We start from the raw sequence: 19,425 nt of genomic DNA, 5'->3' as shown, positions 1-19,425 counted from the left end.
AAATGCATTTCCTCTCACTTTAAAACTAAACTGATGCTTTTTGTATTTTTTCAAAAGCAAAGTACTACAAAAGGCTTTGCCATTTTGCTAAATCTAGATTTTAAAAGTCTGCTGTTAAACTGAAGAATAAATAAATTAGTTAAAAATCAAAGCCATTGTTAGGGTGAGAAAAACTTTAAATATTTACCACTAATAATTACTACCTGTTTCAACAAAAATATTAGGACAGAAAGTATAAGAGCGACTGCTAGAAATGGGACCATAGTAGGCTCTAAGCTTTCCTAGAAGATAAAGAAGGAAACATATCAAAGCATTATTTATAGCATCCTTAAGATTTAAAAAAGTTGTTTGAGGGGGAAATACGCCTATTCTAGGTATGGAGACCAGAGAGAATGTTCTCCCACATGTCCTCCCTGAGGACACATAATAATGAAAGATTCCTTAGTATCCTTAGAGTAAATACAGCAACGAATTTTTCCCAAGGCTGTTTCTTCTATCACTTCTTAATATTTGCCAACAGCATAATCCCAAAGCTCTATTCAGCCCAAGAAATATACAAAAGTGAGGTCCCCAACAGGACACTGTGCAGTTACCCACCTCTTTGCTTTCAGGTTTAACCCTGAGAGAGGGCCAAAGACTTTTAAGAATGGAGAAACTACTTGTCTTTCACAAAATCCTCCATCAATACCATGCTTTCTGCTAAGTTCTGGGACAAAGTTTGCACAATTCTGAGTTTGAGGTAGTATCAGGACAAGCACCCAGCCAGTTTTATGTGTCGAGTCATGTGACTTAACAGTTACCTGAGCCAGCAGTAGGACTGACATCCTCTTAATCAAAGTTGTGCGTCTGAATAACATTAATAAAACTAATAGCAGGTAGCATTACTATCTACTTTACGCGTCACTGCTTTAAGCACACTAACATATTAATTCTTTTAATCCTCACTGTGACTCTAGGAAAGTAGACGCTATTGTTCCCATTTTGAGGATGGGAGAACCAAAGGAGAGTCAGCTTCCCAAGACCAAAAGGCCAGATCTGCCAGAAGAAGAAGGTGGGTCTAGTCCTGGAGCAGTTCTTTAGCACAATACCACAGGTGTCTCTCATTCCACATACACTAGGAGGTAAAACAGAGGAAGTATCTGCCAAAAAGACCAAGATTTTCCTCCAAAAGGTGTTGTGAGTCACTTTTTAAAAGGTGTCTAAGTTTTATGACTCTAAACATAGATAGGCACAGTGAACTTTAGCCTAACAGCAGGTTAAATCTCAGTCATTAAAAATACACAACCAACCAAGCCCTGACCGGAGCACTTTAACTTCCTAGAATAACCATCAAGGTAAAACATGCAAAATGTTAACTACTTACCATTTGAATAAAGCTGCATTGACTTAATAAAACTGAGAAATTAATTAAAGTAATGTAAAAAAAAAAAGCACAAGAAAGAAGTAAGAATCACCTGAAATCCAGCTCCTTGGAGATAACTGTTACCTTTTAGGGGATCATTCAGAAAGAAGTCTATGTATTTAATAAGCAAATAGAAATAGATAGCAATTTTCCCTAAATGGGCTCGCGCCCCCTCCCTCCCTCCCTCATCTGACCTCATTTGGGTACAAAAAAGCCCCACGGGGTAGTGGTTAAGAACATGGAATCTGGACTTAACCGGCCTGGATTTGAATGTGAACTTGGGCAAGTTACTTAACATAAGCCTCAGGTTCCTGATCAGTAAATTGGGGATAATAGCATCTGTCTTAATAGGATTATTGTGAGGATTAAAAGAAAATACAAGTAAAATACTTAGCTTAGTGCACAGACATATATTAAGAACTCAATAAATTAGATATATTTTCACTTTTTAAAAGAGGATCCATAAACACTTGTCTGAGCAACACATATACTGTATTCATATAGTTTTACATCAACATTAACATCTTCACAGTATCCCACTTTACAAGCACCATAATCTGTTTATGTAGCCTCCCACTGATGGGCTACTTAAGGTTTTTTTTTATAATATGGTAATTCCATGTATTCGAAGATGCCTATTTTTACACCTTTTAATATCTTGGAAATATTTCATAATTTAATTGCAGAAATTTCCAGGTGGCACACAGATTCACTGAAATAAACATCCCCCCCCATGTCTACATTTAAAAAAAACTTGTTTGTGAATTTTCTTAGATTGAATTCTTGAAAGTGCAACTGCTGGGTCATTTTATGGTCTAATACGTATCACCAAGCCATGTTCAAAAAGACCAACTGTATTCGTACAAACCTCCACTGGCAGGAGGTGACAGTACCCATTTCCCCACACCCTGGCCAAAAGAGGGCAGGGTCAGTCTTTATCATCTTTGCTAATCCGAAAGGTGAAATGACCCTTTTTTTCCCCCTTCATTTCTTTTATTATTAACCTCAGCTTACTTAGATAGGATATCCAATACGTCACTATGTAGAAGCAGTGCCGTAAGACAGCTGTCCATGCCTGGCAGGTGAGTAACTCAGGACTGCAGATAAGCTTATATTTCTGGTTTACTCATACCTGACAGTTAACAGGGGAATTAATGTACTGTAGGGGGAGCACTGCAGCCAGGCCTAAGATCAAATCCCAGCTTTGCCTCTTACTAGATGTGTGAACCTGAGCCTGTTACTTAACTTCTGCGCCCATAAGATGGGGCTAATAATGCCAACCTTCTGATGTCCAAAATTAGAAATCATGTATAACTTTGTGGCACATATTAAATGCTTCATAAGTAGTAGCTATTCAATGATGACTTAACTATAATGGCTCACAGAGGTGAAAACTGAAGACCCCAAAGGAACGGTGCATTTCCTTAGACATTTCTTTCTCCAAACAGGGACGACTGGTCTTCAGCCAGCAACCCCCTCCACCCCCAAAGGAGTCTTGTACAGGAACTGAAAGTTCATTCTTAGCACCTATTTGGAAACAGTCCATTCAGATGACAGGGGGGAAACGAATATGATGAAAGGCAAACAAATTATGTTGTAAGAGAACTCAAACTGTCCTCATTCTTAAAGATTAAATGCAATATTCTGAGTTTAGTTAACAAGATTGATAACAATTCTTATCAATAGGCAAAGAAATACTTCAAAAAGTATACTGATACCAGTACTTTGAAATAGTGAAGAAAAAACCCCATCCCAACCTCTTATTTTTTAGGTTTGATAGTTCAAACACCTGAAATGAGACTCATGTACTGAAATTCAGGACTTAGAGCTGTTGTGAAAACTGGAACCAATCACACTCTAGTTCACATTCCTGGCTCTCAGGAGCATACTCAATGGACGTTCTTTTCTCAGTTACACAGGAGACTTATTCAAATACTCCCAGCTGACAGGCAGAAATCCCGTTATTTTTTCTTTTCCTCAAAGCACCCCCTGTCCTTCATTCCTAGTCTCCTATACCTGTACAGGCACTTATCTCACAACCTGATTACTGGAACCTGCCAGGCTGGGACTCCAGGCTTCCCTCCTTGCAATCCACTATACACACAGGACACTTCCACTATACACACAGGACACTTTCGTCATCAGCTGATAACCTTCAGAGGCTTAAGGACAAGATCAAACTCTTACTGGGTTTTTCTTATCTGGCTCCAGTTCTACCTTATTTTCCACTCCGTCACAGCCTATAACCTTATTCTAGCATTCCTGTCTTAAACACAACAAGCACAGCCCCCGCTCCTCCCTTGTCCTCACCTAGCCCTGTCCTGGTCTTCACAAGGTCCAGTCCAAGTCATGCCTCTTCCACACAGCTTTCTTGGACTTCGGCTCTCACCAATCTCTTCTCTTCAAAATTACACTGGCAGTTACAGTGTGTAACACAACTTCAGCATTCTGTTAAATACCAGTTCAGCACTAAGTACTAATAGCTGTGATCTTGGATAGATCATTCACCTCCATGGGCCACCATTTCCTCACCTTAAAATAAGGAAGTCTTTTCCTGTTCTAAAGATCCTCTAGGGCTTCCCTGGTGGCGCAGTGGTTAAGAATCCGCCTGCCACTGCAGGGGTCACGGGTTCAAGCCCTGGTCCGGGAAGATCCCACATGCCGCAGAGCAACTAAGCCTATGTGGCACAACTACTGAGCCTGTGCTCTAGAGCCCGCAAGCCACAACCACTGAGCCCATGTGCTACAACTACTGAAGCCCGCGCGTCTAGAGCCCGTGCTCTGCAACAAGAGAAGCCACCGCAATGAGAAGCCTGCGAAGTGCAACGAAGAGTAGCCCCCCCCTTGCTGCAACTAGAGAAAGCCCATGTGCAGCAACAAAGACACAATGCAGCCAAAAATAAATAAATAAATTTATCTTTAAAAAATACAGATCCTCTAATTTTACACACTGTCACATACTGTTTCACATACTAACCTCACTTCTCTTATTTGATTTTAGAGTTCCTGAAGGGAGAAAGTACATCTTCTATTTCTCCCCCAACTCTCAAAGCAACTTGCCCCAGGATGTGGCTCAAGGAGACGCTCTGTAAATGTAACAGTAAAATAGTGTCATCAGCCCTGAACCCAAGACCTAATTCTAAAGCGGTTTAGGAAACTGGTAAAGGAAGTTCGTGCCAGGCAGAGAAGAAGATATTGAGATGATCTACTGTTGGTTCTCTTCTAGAGTCTAAGGTCTGTCTTGATAGAAAATAACCACCCAGCTACAGAATGCAATGAGCACAGGTTTGAGAGCTCAGAACAGTCTCTTCATTCCTATGCAGCACTGTCTGAAGTATCAATACATGTACAGAAGCCTCTAGATGGCAAACGCAACTTTTAGGTAAGCTCAGGCATTTTGTGTGCCTAGGGCAGAGTATTCAGGGGCCTCATTTTCAGTGGAGAACCCCTGGGGCTATCTCAAGGCTGCCCTACAACGGTGGGGAAATTTAGGTTCACTTCATCCACGAACGAAGAGCAATTTCTTCCATACCTAGCCCCAGTGCCCTCCCCACCCTTCCCCAAGAAAAACACAAGCTTTTATAAGAGGGAAATTAACAAAGGCAGATATATCCAAGCATTAAGTTCTATTTACGGCTTCCAGTAAGATGTTTTTAATTTGCTCTCTCTTCTCAGGGCAGTACAAGTCAACATGTGGACAGAGAGTAAGGAAGTGGTCTGCTGGGAGACACGAGTCAACATTCAGCAAAAGTTAACCAGGAACTCCAAGACAGTGAGAGGGTGTAATCCTGAACCTGGTCATAGGAAGAGGGCTGAGCCCCTTTCTATTTCATTATCTTCAAGTAAAACGTACTCAGTACCCACGTGCACATGTCCCTTTTATCAACAGAGGGTAAATAGATCCATATTTCAATCGAGGGAAACTGGTCAATGCTTTCCAGACACTTCAAAACATGATCTGGCTCACAACTAGCATCCTAAAGAGTGAACAAATCAAATCAGAGCCACTCAAATGAAGCCAGTTACTCCCTGAATAATCAAAGAAGAAAACGCTGCCTTTTTTTTTTTTTTAAACTAATAGTGCTTAAGACAAAGCAATGTCCCTCCTCTTCACTCAGCTGTTTCACAGAATTATGAGACAAAGGGCAACTACTGTATCGTCACTTATTTTTTGGAGTAAAGCCACAAGATTACTAACAAACAGCTAACGGCCACCATTCAAAAGCAATAATGGCATTATGACTTCATATGCCAGTTATCTGCCAAACTGGAAAGAACCAAATATATGTATGTTTCTCTCTCCCCAAAGAAAATCTGAAAGTAAATGTGAGCACTCTGATTCACTTTCTCTCCCATCATAAAAATTTCTGGGGGAATATTAAACAGCACCATCCTAATTGTAGGATGGGAAAGAAGGACATTACACTTGTTCACGAAGTTTACCAATTTAAGGTGGAGAACTTATAAAATGTTCATGGTCCAAGACTAAATTTAGTGGCAGTAAACAGGGAAAGTTCTTGTCTAAAAATTCTTTAAAACAGACCTCAAAGTTCACAGTTTTGTTTTGATTTGTTGCTTTAGTGCTAAATGTGCAACTGGATAGACTAAGAGAAAAAATATGAACTTCCAGGCTCAAGTTTCAAGTTTCTACTTAATGGAGAAATCTAATTTGTATTTCAGTAAACAAACAAACCAAAAAAACCCCCAAGCTTGGCCCCAAAGCATTTTTGTACAAGTGACAAATGTGGCTACTTGAGGAGCCAATCTTTTTTCCCTTTATCTGAGTAGCCAATCTTATTATGATATCAGGAGCAGGTTATCTGCTGAAAATAGTAATCACCTAAGAAAACACCAAATTATCTCCTCAGTACATCAATGATACAGAGTAATTTAGTAGTCTAAGTTATGATTGCCGATTTCTAGCTAAAGAAATAGAAACAGATGATGTATTTCTCTCTAAAACCTATAGCTGGTTCTGTCTGCTTTCTGATTAATTTAGTGCTGACTTTGAGAATACAGTCAAAAAGCTCACACACACCTCAGAATGCGAGAAAATATTTGCAAATGAAGCAACTGACAAAGGATTAATCTCCAAAATTTACAAGCAGCTCATGCAGCTCAATATCAAAGAAAACAAACAACCCAATCCAAAAATGGGCAGAAGATCTAAATAGACATTTCTCCAAAGAAGATATACAGATTGCCAACAAACACATGAAAGAATGCTCAACATCATTAATCATTAGAGAAATGCAAATCAAAACTACAATGAGGTATCATCTTACACCGGTCAGAACGGCCATCATCAAAAAATCTAGAAACAATAAATGCTGGAGAGGGTGGAGAAAAGGGAACACTCTTGCACTGTTGGTGGGAATGTAAATTGACACAGCCACTATGGAGAACAGTATGGAGGTGCCTTAAAAAACTAAAATAGAACTACCATACGACCCAGCAATCCCACTACTGGGCATATACCCTGAGAAAACCATAATTCAAAAAGAGTCACGTACCAAAATGTTCACTGCAGCTATTAACAATAGCCAGGACATGGAAGCAACCTAAGTGTCCATCAACAGATGAATGGATAAAGAAGATGTGGTACATATATACAATAGAATATTACTCTGCCATAAAAAGAAACGAAATTGAGTTATTTGTAGTGAGGTGGATGGACCCAGATACTGTCATACAGAGTGAAGCAAGTCAGAAAGAGAAAAACAAATACCATATGCTAACACATATATATGGAATCTAAGGAAAAAAAAAAAAGTCATGAAGAACCTAGGGGCAAGACAGGAATAAAGACACAGACCTACTAGAGAATGGACTTGAGGATATGGGGAGGGGGAAGGGTAAGCTGTGACAAGGTGAGAGAGTGGCATGGACATATATACACTACCAAATGTAAAATAGATAGCTAGTGGGAAGCAGCCACATAGCACAGGGAGATCAGCTCAGTGCTTTGTGACCACCTAGAGGGGTGGGATAGGGAGGGTGGGAGGGAGGGAGACGCAAGAGGGAAGAGATATGGGAACATATGTATATGTATAACTGATTCACCTGGTTACAAAGCATAAACTAACACACCATTGTAAAGCAATTATACTCCAATAAAGATGTTAAAAAAAAAAGCTCACAGTTTCCTTCTCCTTAAAGGGCTCTTTATCACCTTCTATGAAGTGCAACCTACATTTCTAACATTACAAAAACTACTGCACAGTAGTAGTTTACAAAAACTAACTTCAGAGCAGAACTCTACACCTTGGGCAGTGAACAAAATAACAACTCTCCATAGGTCTGCAAAACTTAAAAACAAAAGTCACTAGTCCTTTTATAAAGAATCATATTTCTGTATTTCCACTTTCTTCTTCTTTATAAAATCCTAATAATTTCATTCAACAGTAGTAAACAAATGGATGGCAAATTCCAATAATCAGGTTTAGAGGAAAAAAGTCAAAACTTGAGACACAGTGAAGACTCAAACATTAAATTTTAGGTTTTTCTCAGAGTTGATGCACTATTTGATAACACCCACCCATGTAAAAATAAATTACATATCCAAAAGAGCAAGCTGCTCGAGTCAACTGGGTAAACAACATAATTAACACGTGCCAGGTGGAAGGCGAACCTCATGTAAATAGTGGGGCTCAAAATGAGCTGCAAACTGTAAGGAAGCTTATTTTTAAACTGTCAGCAGGTTTCATTGGTGCAATTAGAGTTTAATATGGGGTAACTGCCCCTCAAGTTCAAGAAAATCGAAATCTGACTGGTACAACAGCAAGTTGAACCTTGTCATTTAGAACTCCATTAGTTGCTTCACAAAGAATAAGAATACACTGAGGTTCTTTAACGAGTTTTGGCATGTACTTCTAACCACCTCTCTAAACTAGGGGAAATTAATTTCTAACCTACTAGGATCACATTCCAGAAGCAAAAATCTTTTGACTATGTAAGATAAGACTAATTGAGTGCTTTTACAAAAATACTTCAAATTTGGGTCTTTTAAAAAAATCCTCTCACTTTTTTTTATATAACTCTAGTAGATCAGGTAACCCAATCTACTCATATGCTTCCTTACTATAACCATATTGCTCTGACTTTACTTGAATTACCAATATCAAGAAGCACAGAAATGCTCAAGGCATTCACACAAAGGCAGTTAAAGACCACACATCACACCAACCCTCTGAAGTCATGTTTGATATTCTACTCAGCATCTAGCTCTCCAAATCACACAGGATGGTAAATGTTAAAAGTGGGCAATGAAAAAAGAACAAGCACAGCTTCTTTGTGTGTTATCAGGGCACAAGAAGGCAGGTGAGTACAAGGAGAAGCCATCTGAGCGTTTGCTGGGCATCAACACTTACCTTGAGGATGTCCCCCCTTTTGAAGCTCAGCTCGTCGTCTGCGGTGGCTTTGAAGTCATATTTGGCGATGGCTTCCATTCTGAGCGGGGCTCAGGGCTCAGCAGCCTGAAGCAGGGGGGAAGGGAGTCTTCCCTGCTGAAGCAACCCAGTGCTCTGGGCTCAGCCTCGCCTCTCAGCTGGGACTCGCTCCTGCACGGCGGGACACACAATGCCACCCTGAATCAGAAGAGCAATGATTGAGAGAAGTGGCCGGATCGAAGGCAGCCCCGCCCTGCCAGTCGGCCAGCCGTCCCAGCCCCCACGCCCCCTGGCTCGGCCTGGCTCAGCCCTCCTCCCTCCCTTCCAGGCAGGAGCCCTGAGCTCCTCCTTCCTCTTTCCAGCCTCGGTCCCCAGGCAACTGACAGGCCTGCCGGCCAATGGCGGCAGCTGCTCAAGCTATTCCAGAACACACTTCCTCTTCCCTCCCGCTGGGTGTGTTCGGTGTGCAGGAACCGGCTGGAGTCCGAACGGTCTCCGCCTTTCCTCCCTCGCCCCTCACGCTCTTCTCCAGGCACGAAATGCAATCCACGCAAAGAAAGGCCTCGCCCTCGGGATGGCACCCTACTTTTCTCAGTTATAGAGGCCTCTCTCCCTCCTTTCTCCCTGCCAACCTTTCTGGTGCTTTGAAAATGTTGGGTCCCCTATCCACAGTCAAAAGCCAGCAATGTGGGCTGTGGTCCTGAGCTGCTTTAACTGTTCTCAGAAACTAAACCTTGGTCTGCCCCTAGGAAAGTGGAAGAAACTGACCCTAGGAACTACTTTCTTATTCAGTTTGCTACTCTCAGCATAGGCAACTCTCCCTCTCCACTTGCCAACTGTGATCGGCAAGCTCAGGTGACCAGAGAAAGGAAATCCAGCTCAGAGCCTTTGGTGGGTGGAGACCTGCTCGTGCACAAGGCTCCCTATCCCTCGAAGACCCCCAACACTTTGGGGGCCCCAACAGCCCTTGAAAATAGACGTCCAAGGTTCAGCATTCCAAAAGCAGCCTCTGCATTATTCCTAACTAGCCTACGGAGCAAGGTTGAAGTCCTAATCTACACTTGAAAGCAATCCCTTTTTCAGAATCTTAGCTACCGCCCAAAAGCCAAACAGAAGCCTCTCACAGTTACCCCTGAGAACAGGTGCTTTTCTCAGAGCCAGGGGAGTACTAGACTGATCCAAACTGCATTTCGCAGGCAAAGATTCTGTAATAACCCTTAGGTGGTGTACCAGGTGATGGTGAAGCTGGGCAGTACAATCACTGAGGAAGTGAGGAGTCTCGAGCCCTGAATATGGGACACAACCTAGACCTTCCCGTAACTAAAGGAAAACGAAGCCCCATTCTTCTTTTGTCAGTCACTGTTTTCATACAGGCTAAATAAAAGCAGAAAACAACACTGACACTGGCAGAACGGGGACAGATTATTTATAGTGACACCCTTTGGTGGATAATTACCACCTAGCAGAGACCTCATTTGAAGGGCACGAGTGATTATTATTCTTTTGTTCTAAAGTTAACAACTGGGGCATTAATCAAGCATAGCTACAAAAGGACTAAGGAGTAAACCAGTTGGGAATACTAAGGTTAGAGGGAAATGAGTATTACCAAGGAGGAAAGAATCACCCGGTAATAAAAAGTCCTTCAGCCGAATTCTGAAGGCCAAACATTCCACTGCAGGTAAACTAATAAACTAAACCAACGTTTATTCATTCTATCAGGCCATACCTAGGATATCCTATGTTGTGCTGGCTCTAAAACAGGAAAGCAAAAAGAGTCCCAGCAAATTTAAAAAAAAAGATTAGTCTCAGTACTTTCGTGTGACCTTAAACACCCTTTACTTATACTCACCACAGTTACTTATTTATCAAATGAATCCATATAATTTTAAAAGTCAGAGCATTAAAAGGCTTATGAAAAAGAGCAATTCCCTACCCCAACACTCACAAGCAATCACCCTCAATTTTGATTTTAGCTTTCTCTTTATGTTTACTCCCAGTATTTCTAAATAACACCCTTCTACTGCTGTTTCTTAATTTATTCCAGCCATCACCTATCACCTGAAAGATGAGGACTTAGCTGTTCCGCCCCTGCCAATTCTGCCTTGCCCCATCCCAGTAATGCCACATATTCCGGTTTAAGCAGTAGTTATTACATTACGAAACATCGTTCACTGGTGATTTAAATAATGTATGGTAACCAACCTTCCTTTCTAGTACACTCCTTCAATTTTTCCCGGAATTAATAACTGTTTCTCCTTTTTTGCCTACTTTCCAGTGTGTACCTATTAAAACTTTTTACAGCTGCTCCAAAATCTCCGCTACATGCCTATCAATATTTTCCATACCCTGACCTGACCATTTATTTTCACTGGTCTTCAGGTCTGATTGTTGGGACTATGTATCAATGATGGGAAGTTGAAGAATAATTGCGCAGATCCAAAAAACTTCAGAAGTTTCATTTTTGAAAAACAGAAATCAGACAGAAACCTAAAGCACTGTCACTGTCAAGGTACTATGCAGTACAGGGCATAAACTTCTATGTCATTCATGATTCCAGACAGCTGCAGTGTGACTGAACAGCCAGACCATAAAAACCAAGAGTTTTCAACATTTGCTCTCCTGCTGTTACTCAACTTATCTACCAAAGGTTTCCTAGAGAAAACTTAAACAGACAACACTCTTGAAAATCGTGTTTCAAGTAACAATTGCTTTGTAAGATACAGTTTAATAGGAATGAAAACCAACCAATCAATACTTTTGCGGTGATGCCAAGTAAAAATTAGCGTTTCACAGAGAAAACTTGAGAAGGCCAGGTTTTAAGCTATCCACTGAAAAACATGCAGGCTCAAGAAATTCAAAAGGGTGTGTTTCATTAAAGACAAAAAAATTCTATCACATACACCACATTAATTACTTTAAAAGGAAGAAAGAAATCTGAAAGTGGACACAATGTATAATGTTTTTAACAGAGTATATGTTGCTGTAAATTTCTCAAGAAAATGGGCTGGGAGTACATTTAACCCTGAAGCCTGATGACAGAGTATGTCTGAACTGTTACCAGCACACATCCTGCAGCCCATCACAAGCAGAGAATTTTAACAAGGCAAGAGCAGCTTCAACTGTTCATTTAAAGCAATACGCACTGTATCGTAAACTGCAGTCTCCTAAAGGTATTTGTAGGATTTTATTTTCTGTCTTCCATTCAACTCTCTTCTTCCCAAAATTCACAGAAAATAAAATACACGACACTTCACTGGGCCAGTATAGCTTAGTGTTAACCCTGCATCATTTGTAAAGGCAGGCTGACCCCAAGTTCAAGTAATGACCTTGATGCTTACCAGCTATAATTTTGGGCAAGGCTTTTAAACAAGCCTCAGTTTTCTCATCTGTAAAATGGGTATAATATCACCAACTTTATAAAATTCACTGAGCATTGAATTAGGTAATACAGATAATAGACATATATGAAGCGCTACAGACAGAGCCTGACATTAAGTCACTCTAAGTTAAAACGTGACTCTACTTAAAACATATTAGATGTTTGTCTTCATTATTAAAAATGGAAAATTAAGGCTTACACTGCCATGGCCCGGGTTCAGTCCCTGGTTGGGGAACTGAAATCCCCCAAGCTTCATGGCGCAGCCAAAAAAACCGAAACAAACAAAAATCAGCAAATTAAAACAATGAGATTTCTTTCACCTACTAATTGTCAAATTTTTTAAAGATTTATAACATCCAGTCTCTGTGATACTATGGATAAAGAGATTCTCAGACTAAATTAACATTTTGAACAGCTACTATATGCCTAACAATAGGCTTAGTACTGGATTATAAAAATAAAATCACCACAGAGCTCACACTCTGTCAGGGAATTAATTAGTTCAATCTTTTTGGAGAGTAATTTTACAGCATCTATTGACAAATTTAAAATATATACCCTTGGGCTTCCCTGGTGGCGCAGTGGTTGAGAGTCTGCCTGCCGATGCAGGGGACACGGGTTCATGCCCCGGTCCGGGAAGAGCCCACAAGCCGCGGAGCGGCTGGGCCTGTGAGCCACGGCCGCTGAGCCTGCGCGTCTGGAGCCTGTGCTCCGCAACAGGCGAGGCCACAACAGTGAGAGGCCCGCGTACCACAAAAAAAAATAAAAATAAAAAATAAAATAAAATACATACCCTTGGACAAGCAATGCCATGTCCCAGATTTATCTCACTAAAATAGTGACACAAATACCATGTGCAAAATACATGTATCCCTGAGCATAACAAGAAATATCTTTCTATATATCAAGATACATTATTATCAAGTTTTTTTTAAAACTGCAGAAAAATTAGTTTATCATACTTCCATAAAATAATACATCAGTGTGTGCTAAAAAAAAAAAATTCAAAAGGTTAACAATGATTACCTCTGGAAGCGAGTTCACAGAATATTTTTACTTTCTGTACCATACACCTCAATTGTATTTTCATTGTCTTTACTATAAGCATGTATTGCTTTTGTAAGTCAGAAAAAACAAAAACAAATCTTACTGGCGCTCTGGAGTTAGACCTGGATTCAACTGTCACTGTACCACTTACTAACTAGGTGGGCAACACTGGAGAAATAACTTACATTTTCTAATCCCTAGTGTCCCTCAGCTAGAAAATGGGGAAAATAATAGCATCTACAGCTTATAAGGTCATTTTGCTAATTAAAAGAGACAGCACCTGTAAATGCTGAGTCCCTGGCATAAAGTGCTAAGAGGTATTAAACCAGCATCACCAGTACCTCTTCAAATATCGGTCCACATGTTCTCAGTAAATCTAGAACTTCCATTTACATATGGACTCAGAGGAACGCTCTGATAGGCAAATTAACAGTCTATTAAGTATGAACTAAAATTAAATACCTCCAAATCAAGTCCTAACAATGCTCAAATATTCACATATATAAAACTAATCACATCTATAGTCACTTATTCTACTGGGCTTTTAAACATTTACTGTGTATATACAGAAAATGTACCTTCGAGTAATTTAAAGCCACATTTCAGTCTCATTAATTTACGGGTGCATCCTGTACCAACAGTTTTGGTTCTTGGATCAGCTACATCAAACTCACCCCATTCAGGGACTGATTTCACTGTGAGATGCCTTCTGGAGTTCGGCAAGGTAGTGGCCTTAGCCCGGAACCTAATTTTAAGTAAGATTCACAGGTAATTCTTATGCATGCTAAATTTAAAAAATCACTGCTGTGCTGTAAGGGTGCCTTGACTAGATTTTAAACTTTGCATCTCAGACAATGCACTACAAAGTCTTTGCATAAAATGACAATAATTCATATTCACTTGGCATAACTGGGAAAAACCCAACTTTGACAAATAAAATGAAAGGCTCTCAATGGCCGTTCAGGAGTGCTGGAAAGTTCTTCTGAATTAATCAAGTAACTATCAATATTAGTTTCTCTCAGGAGACCATGGCGGGTCTCTACTCTGTATTACTTCATTTCTCCAAAATCTATTACTCTTCTGTTCTAAGTAACAATTAGAATTGTTGCGGCATAACGTGCAACATAACAGGAATTATTGAGAAAAATCTCTAAGTACCACCAACTTAGTATTTAAAATCTAATAGTAGTCCCTCCAATCTGAATACACTGGCTAAGGAAACTGCCTCAAACATTTAAATGCTTTCTTTTAGTATCAAAGAGAGCTGATTACAAGAATTAACTTTTAATTTTGGGATTCAGAAAATTTTGAACAAAGGAAGGAGCAAGAGAACAAATTTCTTTCTTTCTGTCAAAAAAAAACAAAAACCAAACCCAACAACAAAGAAGGCTGATTGTAACAGATGCAGGAAAAGACACCTTATCTTAGAAGGCTGGTAAAGAATAAATTAGTACTATTACAATGGGCAAGCTTTAATTAATTCATCAATGGTCTAAATAAATTCTATTCCCTTAAATGTTTCAAGCTATCTTAATTCTATTGTAATATAGGACTATGGTTGGTTTTCGCTTTTAACATTCACCACCCCCACTAAAAGCCAAAAAGAAGTCACACAAGCCCCAAAATGACCCAATCTCCCTTACTAACATAAAAGAGACATAAGAAGAAAAGCATGAGCAGGCACAACAACATGATCTAAAAGTGAAGAAAACAATTAAAACGCAAAAACACAAGCTACACCTGTGACCGAGTGGCAGTATTGATTACTTAGAGCTGAATTCAATCCTTTGCGCCTCCCAGTTCCCAGGGGGAGAACGTTAAGTCTCGCATGGCTCTCTAGCAACCCTTCTGGCAGACTGAAGGAACACAGTGGACGCTCAAAAATGAAGAATAAAGCAGGAAAGAGGGCATCTTCCCGGGAGAGAAACGGGATCTTTATATGAGGGAAAAAACGAATTGTGCCAAAGAGCCGAAACCTCGAAAAATTATGCCAGAGAGGGGACAAAAAGGAGGAAGGGGAAGTAGATTAGAAAAAAAGGGGGGGAGGGGGCAAGTGACTTGCATTATAGGAGTAAACATTTAGTGTCCGCAGTGGAATGGAGAGAAATAGAAAGGGAAGGCAACTGGGCAGCACAAAGTGAAAGAGGCACTAGAAAGCCAAAGAAACTAATGCTAATTTCTCTCGTGTCTTTCCCACTTTTTTCTGATAACCCACAGTACCAAAAGTCAGACCGCGAGGCACTTGGCTCCTCTGCAAATTATATTCTTACTGCATCTGAAGCCAGCCTAGTTTAACTCCCTAAATAAGCTGTAACTCACATGTAAATCATAGACACGGAGAGCGCTGCAAATGAAAAATACCAGTGATTCCCTCCCGTCTCTTACTGAAATCTTTCCTCGCAGCATTCCAATCAACTGCTGCTTATTTTTCTTGACCAATGTTTTTCAGAGACTAGTCAAAAAAGAAAAAAAAAAAAAAGGCGCTACAGAAGCAAAGGCATCTTGACTGGCTCCAGTAGCAAACGTCCTCACTCACAGTATTAATAAGGTTGGTGGGTTTCCTCCCAAAATTCGGCCCCGAAACACCAGGAGACGGTGACTTGGTGACCGTGCAGGTCGAAGGAGCATCAATCACATTTGCAGCCCTCTGCGAATCCCCCGCCTCCCGGACCAAGTCAGACTGACTCACAGAATGAGTACCCCGTGCTCTCGGGCTTCTCCTGGGCCCCTTCTGGGCAAACCCCCACGAAAACGGCACGAAATTTAATTAGGAGCCCCCCAGCCTCTTGCCCCGGGGTCCGAAGCTCTGTCCCGAGCCAAGGGACAGGGGAGGAAAGGTCCCCAGGAAGGAAGCGCCCCAGAAGGGGAAACTGGGCTCCCGGGGAGCCCAGGGATTCCGCTTCCCGCCCCGTTCCTCACTGTCCCGACCTCCAGGCCCGGCAGCCCTCGGTACGCAGGCCCGGGCCCCCCGGGCCGACTCCCGCTGCGGAGAGGGGAGGAAGGGGTACGGGAGCAGCGCCGCCGCCGCCGGCCGTACTCACCGTGGCGCAGCTGCTCCGCTCCGCGCCCGGCCGGCCCCTCCGCAACGGTGCGAGCGGCCGCCGACCCCGCTGCTGCTCCCCGAGGGCAGCGACTGTTCTCGCTGCCGTCACCGCCACAGTCTCCGTCGCCGCCGCCGCAGTCGTCGTCGTCCGGTCGCTGAAGCGGTACTGCCGCCTCGCTTCCGCTCCTCGTCGCGGTCCCGCGAGAACTTCCCGGCGCGGCCCCGCCCCGCCCCGCCCCGCCCCCGCGAGACTTCCCCCAGCGGAAAAGGCCCAGAGCGCAAGCGCTCCTCCTCGGCCAGGCCCCCGCAGGTAGACCAGCTATAGGCCAGGGCGCAGGCGCCGGGCCGCCCTCAGCAGGTGGCACCGGCAGGGCTCCACCCCCGGGGTTGCTGTAACCCTCTCGGTGCCAGAGCGGGTAAATAGAGCTCACCCTTGAAGGAGTAACTCTTATCCACGCCCTTTCCCCTTCCACCAAAGCAAGACAATTTGGCTGGGGGGTTGGAGGGAGAATCTCCCTCCAGCGTGAAGCACTCCAAATAGAGGACCAGGTCTTGAAATATTTGAGAATCCGGTCCGAACAAACTCTGCAGTATTAGATGAATTAACACAGTCGCTCATAGATTGAATCAAGCGCCTAATACATGCTAAGCGTAGAAGGTACAACGACGAACAGAAATCCTGGCCCTCAAGGAATTCAGGGTCTAGATTCTATACTCTAGAAGAGTGGAAGAAAAGTAAACAAATTATACCTAAGTCCTGTTAGAATTATTTGGAGAGTGCTGAGGAAGCTAAAAAGTTGCGGGGGGGGGGGGCTACTCTGCCCATCTCAGAAAAGCCTACCCAGAGAAGGTGATTGTGGTGACGTCTGAGCCGAGTCTTGGAGGATGTGTAGGAGTTCGCCAGAGAAGCACGGGCAATAGCATTCCAGGTGAAGGGAACGTCACGCACGTACAAAGGAACGGAGGTGTGAGAGTCGTGTTCTGTGCAATGCTAAGTAGTTCGATTCGTAACCGGGCAGTGGCAGAAGATGAGGCTTGTAGGAGTAACTCTTTATTTTTCAGTTCCAAAAGCTCTTTCCAGTTAAAAGAGAGAACAGAGCATCTAATGGTAAGGTGCTTCCTGGAAGCCAACAAAATAGTTAGAGCTGAGAATAACCAAACATCTGATTCTATAGAGAAAACAAGCCCATTGAAATAAGGAGAATGAATTGTTCTTTCACATCAGCTGCATGTAAGGCACTATGCAGGGTGATAGATGAACCCAACCAAGTCTCTGCTTTCAGCAATTTGTCATCTAGAGGAGAGTTGCCTAGTCTGCAAGGCAAAACAGTTGGCCCTAAGTGCCATTGAACTACATACAGGACTGCAGAGGAGGGAGCCAGTTACTTGGTGCTCAGGTAATCAGGGAGGACTTGGTGTTTGAATTGCAACATGAAAGCAGAGAGGAAAGAGGGATGGAGTCAGCCAATATTTCAGATTGGCCAGAGTTTAGGATTTAGGGGGAGGAATAATGAAAGGCAAGGCCAAGATGTACAGTTTAGGCTTCATTGACAAGTAACAACCTCTGAAGGTTTTTGAGCAAGAGATGCCTGACATGAGGTGAAAATAACAAGAGGACCATCTATTCACCACCCGATGTATACTAAAGTCATAGAGTTTCTACGGTGGATAATATCCCCATTTTACAGACTGGGAAACTGAGACTTAAAGAGGTTAGAAACTTACCCAAGGAAACCCAAATATAGTAGATCTGAGATTTGAGCCTAGGCCTGTCTTATTCTGAAACCCATATTTTTCCCCCACTTTGATACTTTGTTTTAGAATGGTGGCCAGAAAAAAAAAAAAAGAAATGAAAGGGAAGGACTTAGCTGCTGAGCACAGAGGAGAAGGAAGTGAGGGAAAAGTTGCAGTTCTTCGTTTTGAGTGGGAAGAACAGCAGACAAATTTGCCAGTCAAGAGGAGGAGCTGGGGCCAGTGTCCTTGCCCTCACGGTGACACACAGCCACACCCCGCCTCTGCAGGAGACCCTCCAACACTAGCAGGACCCTTCCCCTCACTATCAGCAGAGAAGAGAGGTGAAAGGAATCCAAACCAGCAGGTCTGAGTGACGAAACAGGGCTTGTCCCTGTATTTTCTGTCAATGCAAAAACACTTTCAAAATATGTAGTGAATAAATAAGTGTATAAAGGAACAAACGAGCAAGTAAGCACAAGAACAGCAAGGACCTCTACCAACCTCTGAAAAACCAGGAAATGGTTCATCAGCTGATCTACAAAACAGCTGGAGAAAGAGCACAACGGAAGACACGGTTGATCCACACCTGCGTAAGAAGTTGAATCAAGAACTAAAGCTTCCCAAGGAAAACCCACTGTACTAAGAACCAAGTTTTTCATCTCCCTGTTATCCCACAACCATTTTTCTTCAACCTGACAACTCTGTAATTAGAACCGAAGCCCTTTTGTTGCTGCTTTACCTTCCAAGTGGATTTTGTCTTTTTGCAGTTGCAGAGGATTTCTGCCAGGACTCCCACCCTGTAGGGCAGTAAGGACTCCTGCTTGTTGATATGAAACCAAGGCTGGAAAACTGCCCATTTCCCTGTGCTTCGTCCCCATTCACAGCCCAGCAACCTTCCCCAACTACACTGGTCTCTCTGAGATTAAAAACTCCCCGAATGCCAGATTCTCTTAAGAAAACGTTGTGGCCATATTTCCTGAGACAGAAGAGAAAAATCCCTTTTCAAGTGTGCTGCCTAGAAGTTAAGTTCTTGAAATTTGCTAGTATCCAGGCAACGTCTTCTCTACTTTTGGACGCTGGACTTTTACTACAGCTTTCCTGTAAGGAATGTCGATACCGTAGCAACACGTATATATGGTACCTCACAAAAGTTAACACATTATTATATCATTTTAGAGCTGGATAATAGGAAGAACACAAGTCACATTTCATTAATCAACTGAAAAACACTGAGTGAGGACTGGGGAGCTCTGATCCTTTCCATTGCTGAGCCTCTCCTCCAGTAAACACTGGTTAACTGCACACTAGTGTCAAAGTCGGTTTGCACAGCATCCGAGAGGCCTCGTGTTAAAAATGGAGATTAGGTTCCACAGGTAGGAAGTGCAGAGGGGGATTCCTGCTGGAAACCACCCAGGATGAAGAGCCAGTTCCT

The 19,425-nt window shown here is 42.3% G+C and overlaps 1 protein-coding gene across 2 annotated transcripts in view; it reads right to left on the bottom strand.

The window, feature by feature from the left end:
• Positions 1 to 16,448, bottom strand: part of GRB2 (growth factor receptor bound protein 2) — a 70,474-nt gene extending 54,026 nt beyond the window's left edge. Inside the window, exons 1-2 of one of the 2 annotated variants that reach the window (XM_079904312.1) lie at positions 16,258 to 16,448; positions 8,773 to 8,988 (exon numbers count right to left, since the gene is read on the bottom strand). In XM_079904312.1, coding sequence (XP_079760438.1) covers positions 8,773 to 8,850 — 78 coding nt within the window. In that variant the 5' untranslated portion in view covers positions 8,851 to 8,988; positions 16,258 to 16,448. The remainder of the gene's footprint in view (positions 1 to 8,772; positions 8,989 to 16,257) is intronic. The other variant, XM_079904313.1, reaches the window with a different exon arrangement.
• Positions 16,449 to 19,425: the final 2,977 nt, after the last annotated feature.

Source organism: Stenella coeruleoalba (genome assembly GCF_951394435.1).
Source record: "Stenella coeruleoalba genome assembly, chromosome: 19".
Classification (NCBI taxonomy): Eukaryota; Metazoa; Chordata; class Mammalia; order Artiodactyla; family Delphinidae; genus Stenella; species Stenella coeruleoalba.
The sequence above is the reverse complement of the archived record's forward strand: the minus strand, read 5'-3'. Positions and strand labels throughout refer to the sequence as shown.